This window comes from Dasypus novemcinctus, chromosome 9 (assembly GCF_030445035.2).
Source record: "Dasypus novemcinctus isolate mDasNov1 chromosome 9, mDasNov1.1.hap2, whole genome shotgun sequence".
NCBI lineage: Eukaryota > Metazoa > Chordata > Mammalia > Cingulata > Dasypodidae > Dasypus > Dasypus novemcinctus.
The window spans coordinates 110,662,768-110,675,088 of record NC_080681.1 but is presented as its reverse complement, the minus strand read 5'-3'; the positions used below and the strand labels follow the sequence as shown (position 1 = coordinate 110,675,088).

Sequence of the window (12,321 nt, the reverse complement as noted above, 5' to 3'; positions counted from 1 at the left end):
ACAGGGTTCAATGCCTATGGCCTCCTTCTGAGGGCAAGCTGGCCCACGCAGCAAGTTTGCCCACATGGAGTGCTGGCCCACACAGAAAGCTGGCACAGTAAGATGACACAAAAAGAGGCACAGAGGAGAGAAAATAAGAAGACGTAGCAGAACAGGGAGTTGAGGTGGCGCAAGAGAGTTATTACCTCTCTCCCACTCTGGAAGGTCCCAGGATCAGTTCCCAGAGCTGCCTAATGAGAGACTACAAGCAGACACAGAAGAACACACAGCAAATGGACACAGAGAGCAGAAAATGGGGAGAACGGGGCAGGTGGAAGGGGGGAGAAATAAATAAAATAATAAAATCTTTAAAAAAAAAAAAGAATACTAGTTCTTACAACAAGAGGGTTATTATGATCATTAGATCATAATAGTGGTTGCTCAGTAAATATTATGCATTCAACAGTATTCAATGATCACCTACTGTGTGCCAACTAAAGACCCTGGAGAGTGGCGCGGCACCGAGTCCTGCCAGGCAGTGACGCCCTCCCATTTTCTGCCTGTGATGAGGCCCTTCCCCAGAGCCACCTTTCAGAAGGTAGACCAGAAAGGGCAGGACTCACGGGATAAGAGTCTTTTTTGGAACTTTGGTGTGATCATTTGGGTTGTAAGAACCCGGCCCTGGGCCTGTTGATAGCAGTTTTAATCCACGGTCCGTTTTTGACTTAAAACAAGACATTAAGATCTTTGGCGACTGCTTCACAAGGGATTCGTTGACATAATAATGCCCTAAGGAGAAAGAAATGTTAGAACCGAATAAGGAATTTTTCTCAAGTAAATAAAAAGTACATTTAAAAAATAGTTAACTACTATAAGGTGATACTACTCTAGAATGGTCAAATGGAAGGGCTGCTCGTAATAACTAAAATATTCACCCTTCAGAGATCACCAGGCTGTGCAGCTCACATATTTAGCTCATAAAGTCCTCATAGTAGCTAGCAAGATGGTTATTATCACCTCCCTTCTACACAGGAGGAAACTGAGGCTCAGAGATGTTATGTAACTTGCCAAAGGACATCTCTCTAAACAGGGACTTAGATCCCCCAGCCTCACTAAAGCCCAGCTTCCTCCTTTATAGAGTAAGAATAAAAATTCTTCTAACAACAGGTTATTAGGAAAATTGAATAAGATTTTCAGTTCCTGGCACACAGTAGTTGCTCAGGAAATATTATACATTCAATAAGTATTTGTTGAGCACCTACTATGTGGAGACAGGCTGCCTGCCTCCAAAGCCTATGCTTTTTCCACCATAGGGCAATACCCCATCTCAAGAGACTATGACAGAATAAAAGTAATTAGACTGCACAAAGCCTCAAGGAAGATGACAATGACCCAAGCTGAGATGAAGAGGAGGCAGCCTTGCCCTTAAACTGTGGGTACCCCAGTAAGGTGAGGGGGTTTGGAGGGCAAATCAGCAACAAAAGCCTTGACGATGTCTGCACGCTTGACTCAGGCTTCCCATTACTCAAAAATTAAGGAAATTACTCAACAGAATGGAAAATCTCTAAGCACAAAGATGTAGCAATAGCAGCAGCTACAATTGTGATAAAGTGTAACTAGCCTAAATGGTCAAGAACTGGGACAGAGCGACAGGAAATACAGCCCAGTTGATGGAGTGTCAGCCCTAACAACAGTCCATAGGAAGGCCATAAAGCCACAAGGAAATGCTTTTGAAAACGAAGGTGAGTGAAAAAAGGGAAGTCAAACATGAAATTCTCTCTACACTCTGATGACATCGAGGTACAAATGGATGCTTCTGAATGAAGACAGGTAGGAGCCCAGAAAACCGGAAACAATTACATTATGGAGTGGTGGTATTGTGGGTGGGAAAAAATATTTCAACACTTACTAACATTGTAAAGTTGGTTTGAATAATTTTAAATGAAACTTACTATTCCATTGCAAAAGTATCAAAAAATAACAATATGATACAAATTAGTGAAGATTTTCTTTAAAAGAGAGTACCAGTGATTGTGAAGGTGAGGGAGAAGAGGCAACTCCTCAGCAGAAGGATAAATGGTCTCGTGCAAAGGGCACTGTACAGAAATATCAAGAACCCTAAATATTTTCATTCCTTTTGACTTAGCAATTCAACTTTAAGCAATTTATATAAGGACATAATCTCAACTCTACACAAACTGTTAGCTACAAAGTTGTTCACTGTCACTGTTTATATTAGTGATAAATTTAAAACAACCTAAATTTCCAACAAGAGGACATTTGTTCATTTACTTATGGTATCACCTTATAATGAAGTACTATACAGCCATAAAAAATGATGTTTTAGAAGAATTTTTAATAACATGAAAATGTATTTCCAATATATGCTTAACTTTAAAATAGCAGGTTCCAAATAAGAGCATTTATAATATTATCCCCCCTTTTTGGTGTGAAAAAAAATTTTGTTATATATGAAAGAGAGAGAGAAAGATAAACTGAGAAGGAGATACACCAAAATGTTAACATGCCAACTTCCTTTGGATGGTGGAATTACCATAAATTTTTATTTTTTATCTGCTTTCAAATTATCTTTAATAAACACGTATTACTTTTGTAAAATGGAAAAGGTCACTTTTCTAAAAAGGTTAAAGCAATGCTCAAATTAGAAATTTTAGAAAATACGACAGAGCAGAAACAAGGAAAAAAGCTGTTCACAGCCCCTATGCAGAGAGAACTAAGGTTACCATTTTGGTATATTTGCCTTCGGCCTTTTCCTGAGTGTGGCTGGATTTTGTTCCACCATGTTGGGCTCACAGTGTGGTTTCAATTTTGTATTCCATGTTTTTTCAAGTGACATTTTCACATAGGCATTTTCTCCTGCTCCTTTTTTAAAGGAAAAACCGAGAGAAGACATCTGAAAGGCGCCTGGAACTGGGCTTGGCCCGCCTGCACTTTAGAAAGGCAGCCAGCGAACCTGTGAGGTCAGAACTGTGTTCTGAGCCCCTGAGGGAGGCGGGCCGCGGCTCGGGCGCCACTGGGGGCTCCACTCCAAGGCTGGCTTCATCCCCCCGCAGCATTATTCTCCCCTGGAGCGAAAAGGGTCGGCTGGGAGGGCACACCACATCGGTTCTCCCAGAGGGGCAGATTCTCCAGGCCAGCAGGGAGGGGGCCCCTCAGGAGCACCGGCTTCCAGCCCTCCCCACCCGCACTCAGTCGGCTGCTTCCAGCCTCCCCGCCCTCCCCGCCTGCACTCAGTTGGCTGCGGCTCGTCACTTCCCTTTCTGAGTATCACTTTCCTCTTCTGTAAAATGGAAATAAAATAACGGTAGCCCACACTTCCTAAATAATTATGTGCCAGGCACATACTACATGACTGTTTGGTTGTTGTTTTTTGTGTTGTGTGTTGTTTTTTTACATATTTAAAATTGTGGTTATATATGTAACATAGTTTGCCATTTAAATCATTTTTAAGTGTACAGTTCAGTGGCATTAATTACATCTACAATGTTGGGCTACTATCACCACTATCCACTACCAAAACTCTCCCATCACCCCAGAGAGAAAACGCTCATGAAGCGCTGACTTCCCATTCCCCGGCTCCCCAACCCTGGTAAACTCTGCTCTACTGTCTGTGTCTAGAACCGGCCTATTCTAGACCTCTCATCTCAGTGGAGTCATATAATAGTTGCCCTTTCGGGTCTGGCTTATTTCACTCAGCCTGATGATTTCCAGGTTCATGCTACTAGAGGTTTTAAGTCTCAATGAGAGAAGCAGATTTGGCCTAATGGATAGGGCGTCCGCCTACCACATGGGAGGTCCAAGGTTCAAACCCCGGGCCTCCTTGACCCGTGTGCAGCTGGCCCACGTGCAGTGCTGATGCTCGCAAGGAGTGCCCTGCCAGGCAGGGGTGTCCCCCGCGTAGGGGAGCCCTATGCACAAGAGTGCACCCATAAGGAGAGCCGCCCAGCGCGAAAGAAAGTGCAACCTGCCCAGGAGTGGTGCCGCACACACAGAGAGCTGACACAACAAGATGACACAACGAAAAAGAGACACAGATTTCCAGTGCCACTGGCAAGAATGCAAGCAGACACAGAAGAACACACAGTGAATGGACACAGAGAGCAGACAACTGGGGGCAGGGGGGAAGGGGAGAAAAATAAATAAAAATAAATCTTAAAAAAAAAAAGATTCAGTGAGATACTGAATGGAAAGTTCCTGGCACACAGTGAGGGTCTAGCAGAGGTCAGTCCCCACCTCTCGCCCTCCTGCTCAGTGTTGCAGGGCAGTTGGTGGAACCCTGGGGGGAGCCATGAGGTGCGGCTGGCCAAGAGGGTGCCCACACTCCCTGGGCTCACCGGCGGGACTCTGGCAAACCGAGGGATGCCGTCTTTGTTCTTCTGTACAAACCAACAGGGCGGGGTTTTGGCCCATGAATGACGCAAGGCCCAGGAGCTTTCACTGGGGCTTAGCTCCTAATTAGGGCTGGTTTTGTTTTCCAGCTTCAGATCGATCTTCTCAACTTTAATCTGGATTTGCTGACATCTGACACGCACTGCAATTTTATCCACACCCCCATCCAGGAGGCATGATTGAAGGCGCAAACCCTCCCTGCTCCCCATCTCGGCTCCTGTGGGGGTGGAGACCCACTTAGGAAGGCCTGATGTGGCGAGTGTTCCTGGACTATTGCCTGCTGCATGACCAGGCCTTTCTGGAAACTTGTCACTAAGGCTGGCAGGGAGAAGGGAAGGAGGAAGTCTGAAAGCACAGGAGAGGCGCGACACCTTACCCAAGCCCAGCGAGGAGAGCACTCATCCGCAAGCTCCTGTGGGCCCCTGAAACCTGGAGTTTCAGGCCAGCACAAGGCACAGTGGAATGGTGGAGGGAAAACAGGCTCTTTGGTCAGACAGTTCTGGGCTGAGGTCTGCCATTGTTTAGCTCTGTGACACTGGGCAAGACATGCCAACTCTCTGAGCCTCTGTTCCCTTATCTAGAAAGCAGGGCCAAGAGTGTAAGTTTGCACACATCTGCCTGGTCGTGAAATGGGAAGCAAACAAGGCTGCCCTAAAGGGAGAGCTGTCCTTACCCTCACCCAAGTGCTCCTCTTGGTTCAATGCCTACTCCCACCCCCTTCTCCCCAAAGCTGAACTCCTTTAGAAGAGACTCCCCCTGAAGGAATAGGTACAATCAAATCTAGTACATGGACCCTTAGGTCAAGGCTAGTACAAGGCAGCTGCTTACCTGGGGCAGGTCCTATTCCTGGAACAGTGAAAATTCCTCTTTTGGTTTTGGACATAAACCCTGCTCGGGCACAAACATTATTTTTCTGCTGGCAGCAAGAGACAGAAGCCTGGAAGGAGGGGAGGGAGAAAATACGCATGCTTTTTTCAATGCCTTCCCTTTCTTTGTCTTTATCATTCTTGGAAAAGGGGCAAATTGGGTGAAAAATCAAATCTAAGCCTGTCTTCAAAAAACGAGCTGACATGAGCTGAAAAGGTTACACTGACTGTGCCTTCATGATCATCCCAGTCCCACTGGTCTGTCAGTTTACAGTCATCAGCAAAAGTCTGTTGACCTAATGTGGTACAGATGACATGGTCCCAAAGAGCCCAAAGGCCCTGGCTTCTGGACTTGCTTCTGCAGCACGCAGGCTGTGTGGTCTGGGCAAGTTCTTTAACCTCTCTGAATCTGAGTTTTCTCATCTGTAAAATGGATCAGATAACCCCTGCTCTACTTGCCACAGTGGTTTGCTGGGGGTGGGGAGCGATCAACAGAAATAATCTATGGGAAAATGTGTAATTCTATCCACGCACATTATTTCATCATTTTTTTCTACCATTCTTTATTCTTTCAGGACACTTAGTCCTCCCTGTCTCCACCCCAACCCCTAAGGTGCATTCCTCACTGCTCAGACAGTTCTATAAATGCAGGATTTGGGGCATACAAGAAAATGGTATAACTTAAGATTAGGATCAGATTTGTAAGCACTCCCTTGTTTCGACTTTTCTGGACCGACTGGAAACAAAGAATTTTGATCGATCCACGTAATATACATTTGAGAATGTGCAATGTGCTCAGAACTCATAAAAAAAAAAAAAAAGGAAAAAAAAGAACCCTGAGATCATTCTTATGTCACATGAGAATCAAATATTTTAAAAGCTAATTTGCAGTCAGCCCCTTATATTCATTAGATAAAAGATGCAATAAAAATTGTACCTGCAACCGCTAGGAATATTTACGGAATGAGTGGAACTATTTGCTGGGGCCAGGATAGTTTGATTTTCTCTGATAGTCCTTTGTCAAGAAAAATGTTTCTCAAGAAATGCAGATGGCATTTCAATTTTGTGTTTACAAAGGCAGAGGAATTTAGCTTTTCCCAGGGTCCTAAAGGCTAGACTGCATGCAGAGAAGGCAAACAAAAAGATCAGATGAAACGGGCTAATTACTGGACCCAGGGAGAGGAGCCAGGTCGCCAGAGGGGAGGTAATAACACGGTAGAAGGAAAGGGACTGGAATATAGAAGCAGGGGCTCGTGGTAAGCGAAGGGGAAGAAAGGCCTTGCCAGGCCTCAGCGTTCAGTGTGGCTAACAGGATTAGCGCATTTTCCCTCCTCGCCAGTTGACTCAACCATTGTTCCCCTGCCTTCTGTAGACAAAACAGTACCAAGGCTTTAGTCCATGCCCAGACGGAAAAACTGAAAAGGGGAGAATATTTGTATCCCGAGTGTCGCTGGAAGATTTTTACTATTAGACTAGGAAAATATTCAGCCCCATTGGCAGGTGAAAAAGCACAGGGCAGATTTATTGTATTGCCACAGAAAGAAGTCCAGGACATGATCAAGGGGGAAAAGCACGCATACCGTGGAGTGGATGATACTAATACTGGAGGGAGAAAGAGAATACAAAAGAAATTGCACCTGGTTTGCATGTTTGTTTGTTTATGTGCCTACTAAGCCTCTTTGGATTTTTTTTGTGTGGGGCAAAATTCGTCCTTTCAATCATTTTAAGTGTGCAATTCAGTAGCATGAGTATATTCACAATGTTGTGCAACCATTACCATTATTTCCAAAATTTTTTCATCAGCACAAACAGAAACCATTAGGCAATAGCTCCCCATTCCTTCCTCTCTCCAGTCCCTGGTAACCTTTGATCTACTTTGCCTCTATGCGTTTGCCTACTTTAGATATGTTATGTAAGTGGAATAAGATTATATTTGTCCCATCATGTCTGGCTGATTTCACGTAGCATGTTTTCAAGGCTTATCCATACAGTATCTGGACTTCATTACTTTTTTATCACCAATATCCATAGTACATATATACCTCATTCTGTTTATCAGTTCACCCATTGAAGGGCACTTTGGCCACTGTGAATGCTGCTATGTACACCGCATATATGCACCTGGTTTTTGATGGTGGTTTGCTTTGGAGAGTGGAATTATGAGGGACTTCCATTTCCTAGTTATGGGCTTCTATAATGTTTGACTCTTTTATGGTGGGCATGTGTGACTTTTAGAGTCACATTAAAACAATAATGAACAAAAACATGCACCTAAAGTGATCTATTGGCAGGACAAAGTTTTGACTTGGGAAACAATCATTTCTAGATGAACGACCACATCCTGCTGGGAAGTTATTTCTCTGATTTCATGTTTCCTGCATAGCAGGCCCTGTGCTGGCATTGGTGACATGAAGCAGGGTTAAGGCGTGTGCGGTGGGTTTGGGGGGGCAGCATGATGCAGCCCGGAGGTCACAGAGAGGGCTGTTCAGCTGGCACATGCACCTGTTTCCCAAGTGACCCGCACTCTCTTGGTAATGATCAAGCCACCATGGCCAAGCACCTTCATTATCACTGCCTTGGATCAGTCCCCATCCTTTTTCTTGTTGGCTTAACCACCTCTTAACTGGTTTCCCAAAGTCCACTCTTAATGCACGCTGCAATCCATTCTCCACACTGCAGCTGGAGGAATCTTTTTGTAAAAGTACCTCAGATCACCTCCACCCTCCTTTAAGGGCTTCTGTGTACACAGAACAAAATTCAAACTCCCTCCCAGGGTCTTTCGGGTTCTGCATAAACTGACCCCTGCCTATCTGTCTGGCCTCATCCCCTTCCCTCTCCTCTTAGCTCATACTATCCTGGCCTTTTGGACTTCTGATAGTTCTTCATGGGCTAAGCTCTTTGCTGTCCCAGGACCTTTGCACATGCTGTTCCCCCTGCAATCCTTGAGTCTCAGTCTTGGAGCCTTCTCTCACTACCCAATCTGGAGTATGGGGACTGCTGCACCCCTGCAACCCTCCCCTTGCCCCATATTCTCTCTCAGGAGCCAACATTTTATCTCCCTCACAGCTGTTAAGGTTTGTAATTATCTTGATTGTCTGTTTACTGGTTCTTGTCTGAGTTCCTCACTGAAATTTAAGCTCCACGAGGACAGCCCTGTGTCATCAGCCTGGCACAGAGTAGCCATAGGACCCACGAAGGAAAGCCTGGCAGGGCCAGAACATGGTGACTCCAGTCACACCCCAGCTTTCCACTGCAGCCGTCCACCTGTGTTCACTGATGGCAATTGCACAAATGGTGCCTTTGAGCTGGGTGACTTTGGGCAAGTCCCTTTACCTCTCTGAGCCTCAGTTTCCTCTTCTGTAAATTGGAAATAAGATAATCCACAGATTCTTATAAGTATTAAATAAGATGATGAATGAGTAACTCTTAGTAGTGCTTTATCAACATCATTATTTTCAAGCTTCTGGTTACCCAGGGAAAGACTATCTAGAGCTGTGTTGTCCCATATACAATAGCCACATGTGGCCACTGAGCACTGCCTGGTCTAAATGAAGTTCTGTAAGAGAAAATATATACTGTATTTTGAAGATTTAGTACAAAGAAAATAATGCAAAATATTGAATTATTTTTTTATATTATGTTAAAAATATGCTTAAAATAATATTTTTATATACTGGGTTAAATAAAATATATTATTAAAATTAATTTCACCTGTTTCCTTTTTATTTTTTAAATGTGGCCACTAGAAAAGTTTAAATTACATATGTAGCCCCTGTTATGTTTGTATTGAACAGTGCTGAACTAGCTGGCAGTAAGATTGCTTTATAACTGGTTGAATCAACTACAGAAGGTGGGCAAAATCTTTTTTTTTTTTTCTTTTTTATCTTTTTTTCTTTTTTTCCTTTATTAGTTGTGAGTTTACAGCACAATCATGCATAAAATACAGGATTCTCACATATCACCCCATGACCAACACCTTCCACTTGTGTGGAACATTGGTTACAGTTGAATGAGAACACATTTTTATAATTGTACTATTATTCACTGTTCGTGTAGTGTAGTTCCATGGATTTTTTTTCCTTAATTTTTATTCTATTACCATATATTCAATCTAACATTCCTCCTTTTAATCACATTCAAATATATATTTCGGTGCAGTTAGTAACATTCACAATGTTGTATTACCATCATCACCAACTATTACCAAACCATGTCCCGCATTCTAAATAGGAATTTTAAGTTTTGACTTCCCATTCCTTATCCCCACCCCATCCCCTGGTAACTTGTATTCTAGATTCTGACTCTATGAATTTGCTTATTCTAATTATTTCAAATCAATGAGATCATACGATATTTGTCCTTTTGTGTCTGGCTTATTTCATTCAACATGATGTCTTCAAGGTTCATCCATGTTATCACATGTATCAGGACTTCATTTCTTTTTACAGTTCAATAATATTCCATCATATATATACCGCATTTTATTTATCCATTTATTGGTTGATGGACACTTGGGTTGCTTTCATCTTTTGGCAATTGTGAATAATGTCACTATGAACATTGGTGTACAAATATCTTTTTGAGCCCTGATCTCAATTCTTTTGGGTATATACCTAGTAGTAGGATTCTGGGTCATGGTAGTTCTATACTTAGCTTTCTGAGAAACCACCAAACTGTCTTCCACAGTGGCTGCACCATTTTACATTGTTACCAGCAGAGAATGAGTATTCTTATTTCTCCACATCCTCTCCAACCCTTGTTATTTTCCATTTTTTAATAGCAGCCATTCTAATAGGTATGATATGGTGCCTCCTATTGGTTTTGATTTGCATTTCTCTGACAGCTAATGATGTTGAGCGTCACGTGCTTTCTGGCCATTTGTATGTCTTCTTTGGAGAGAGATCTGTTCTAATCTTTTAGCCATTTTTAATTTGGGTTGTTTGTTTTTTTGTTAAGTTGAGGATTTCTTTTTATATCTGGTCTTAAATTTAGGTCTTGATCCTTTTTTTTTTTTACTTTTTTTTCCTTTTCTTTGATCCATTTTAAGTTGATTTTTGTATATGCTGTGAGGTAGGGGTCCTTTTTTTTGCAAATGATGATCCAGTTCTCCCAGCACCATTTTGGAAGAGACTATTATTTTCCAATTGAGTAGTCTTTGTCACCTTTTCAAAAATCAGCTGGTCACAAATATGAGGGTTGATTTCTGAACTCTCAATTCCATTCAATTGGTCTATATGTCTGTCCTTGTGCCAGTACCATACTGTTTTGATTACTGTGACTTTTTAATAAGTTTTAAGATAAGGAAGTGTGAGTCCTTCGACTTCATTGTTTTCAAGATGGCTTTAGATATTTGGGCCCTTATCCTTCCAAATAAATTTGATGATTGGCTTTTCCATTTCTGCACAGAAGGCTGTTGGAATTTTGATTGGGATTAAGTAGTATGTTAGCTGTGGGCTTTTCATACATGCCCTTTATCATGATGAGAAACTTTCCTTCTATTCCTACTGTTCTAAGAGTTTCTATCAAGAAGAAGAAGTGCTGGGTTTTGTCCAATGCCTTTTCTGCATCAATTGAGATGACTATGTAGTTTTTTCCTTTATTGTATTAATGTGGTGTATAACATTAATTGATTTTCTGATGTTGAACCAACTTTGCACAGGGATAAACCCCACTTGATCGTGGTGTGTAAGTCTTGTAATAGGCTATTGGATTTGGTTTGTTAGTATTCTTTTGAGAATTTTTGCATATATATTCATAAGAGACATTGGTCTGTGGTTTTCTTTTCTTGTGTTTATCTTTATCTGGCTTTGGTATGAGGGTGATACTGGCCTCACAGAATGAGTTAAGGGGGTGTTCCCTCCTCTTGTAATTTTCGGAAGAGTTTGAGCAGAATTGGAGTTAAGTCTTCTTGAAATGTTTGCTAGAATTCCCCTGTGAAGCCATCTGGTCCTAGGCTTGTCTTTGAGAGGAGGCTTTTGATTAATGATGTAATCTCTTTACTAGAGTTAATAATTGGTTTGTTGAGATCTTCTGTATCTTCTTGAGACAATGTAGGTAATTTATGTGTTTCTAAGAATTTATCCATTTCATCTAGATTATCTAATTTATTGGCATACAGTTGTTCATAGTATCCACTTATAGTCATTTTCATTTCAATGGGGTTGGTAGTAATGGTCCCTTTTTCATTTGATTTTTCATTTATTTTTATCTTTTATTTTTCTCTTCCATCTAGCTAAAGGTTTGTTGATTTTCTTGATCTGTTCAAAGAAACAACTTTTGATTTTGTTGAGTTTTTTTGTTTTCTATTTTTCTATGCTCTAATCATTGTTATTTCCTTCCTTCTGCTTGCTTTGGGTTTACTTTGCTCTTCTTTTTTTATTTCTTCCAGTTTTGAGGCTAGGTCTCTGATTTGAAGTTTGTTTTTTTTAAATAAAAGTTTACTTTTTTAAAAGAAGGATTTTTGTACTTTCACAATGCCATAGCTATAGGAGTATATGAAGAGAGTATGAAGAAGCAAGACATATCTCCTTTTCCATAACCATACATCTTTTTACCTTACACAAATGTAAAAAGTTTTGTTAATCTCAAAGTTAAGGTTATATAAAACAGAGGTTGGCAAACTCTTTCTGTAAATGGTCAGATAATAAATAATTTAATCTTTGAGGACTATATAAGATCTGTGTCACATATTCTTTTTTTTTTTTTTTAAACAATTCTTCATTTATGTAAAAAACTAATGTTAGCTTGTACCATACAAAAACAGGACCGGCCAAATTTGACTTGAAGGCAAGCAGTCTGCAGACCCCTGGTACAAATTATCTTCTTTTTGCTTTGCCAGTGAAATTGCAGTCTTCAAGCTTCTTGACAGTCTGTGATTTGAAGTAGAAAGGGCCTTATTTACAACTAAATGTGGCTGTGACAAAGTGGAAATTGAGAGCTCCTGCTCACTTTTTTTTTTTTTTTTTGATCACCAGAGACTTTATTCCCTTTCTCAATACAAAGAAGGACAAGGATGATGATAATAAATAACCAGTGGTTACTGTTAACATTCTTGATGGTGAGTGAA

At 41.4% G+C, this 12,321-nt stretch overlaps 1 protein-coding gene across 13 annotated transcripts in view; it reads right to left on the bottom strand.

Annotated features, from left to right (window-relative positions):
• STPG1 (sperm tail PG-rich repeat containing 1) overlaps positions 1-12,321 on the bottom strand; it is an 85,768-nt gene that overhangs the window by 12,483 nt on the left and 60,964 nt on the right. For all 13 annotated transcript variants that reach the window (XM_058304122.1, XM_071217657.1, XM_023590822.2 and 10 more), the window contains 2 exons: positions 5,218-5,326; positions 603-768 (listed from right to left, as the gene is read on the bottom strand). In XM_058304122.1, the coding sequence (XP_058160105.1) occupies positions 603-768; positions 5,218-5,326 (275 nt within the window). The remainder of the gene's footprint in view (positions 1-602; positions 769-5,217; positions 5,327-12,321) is intronic.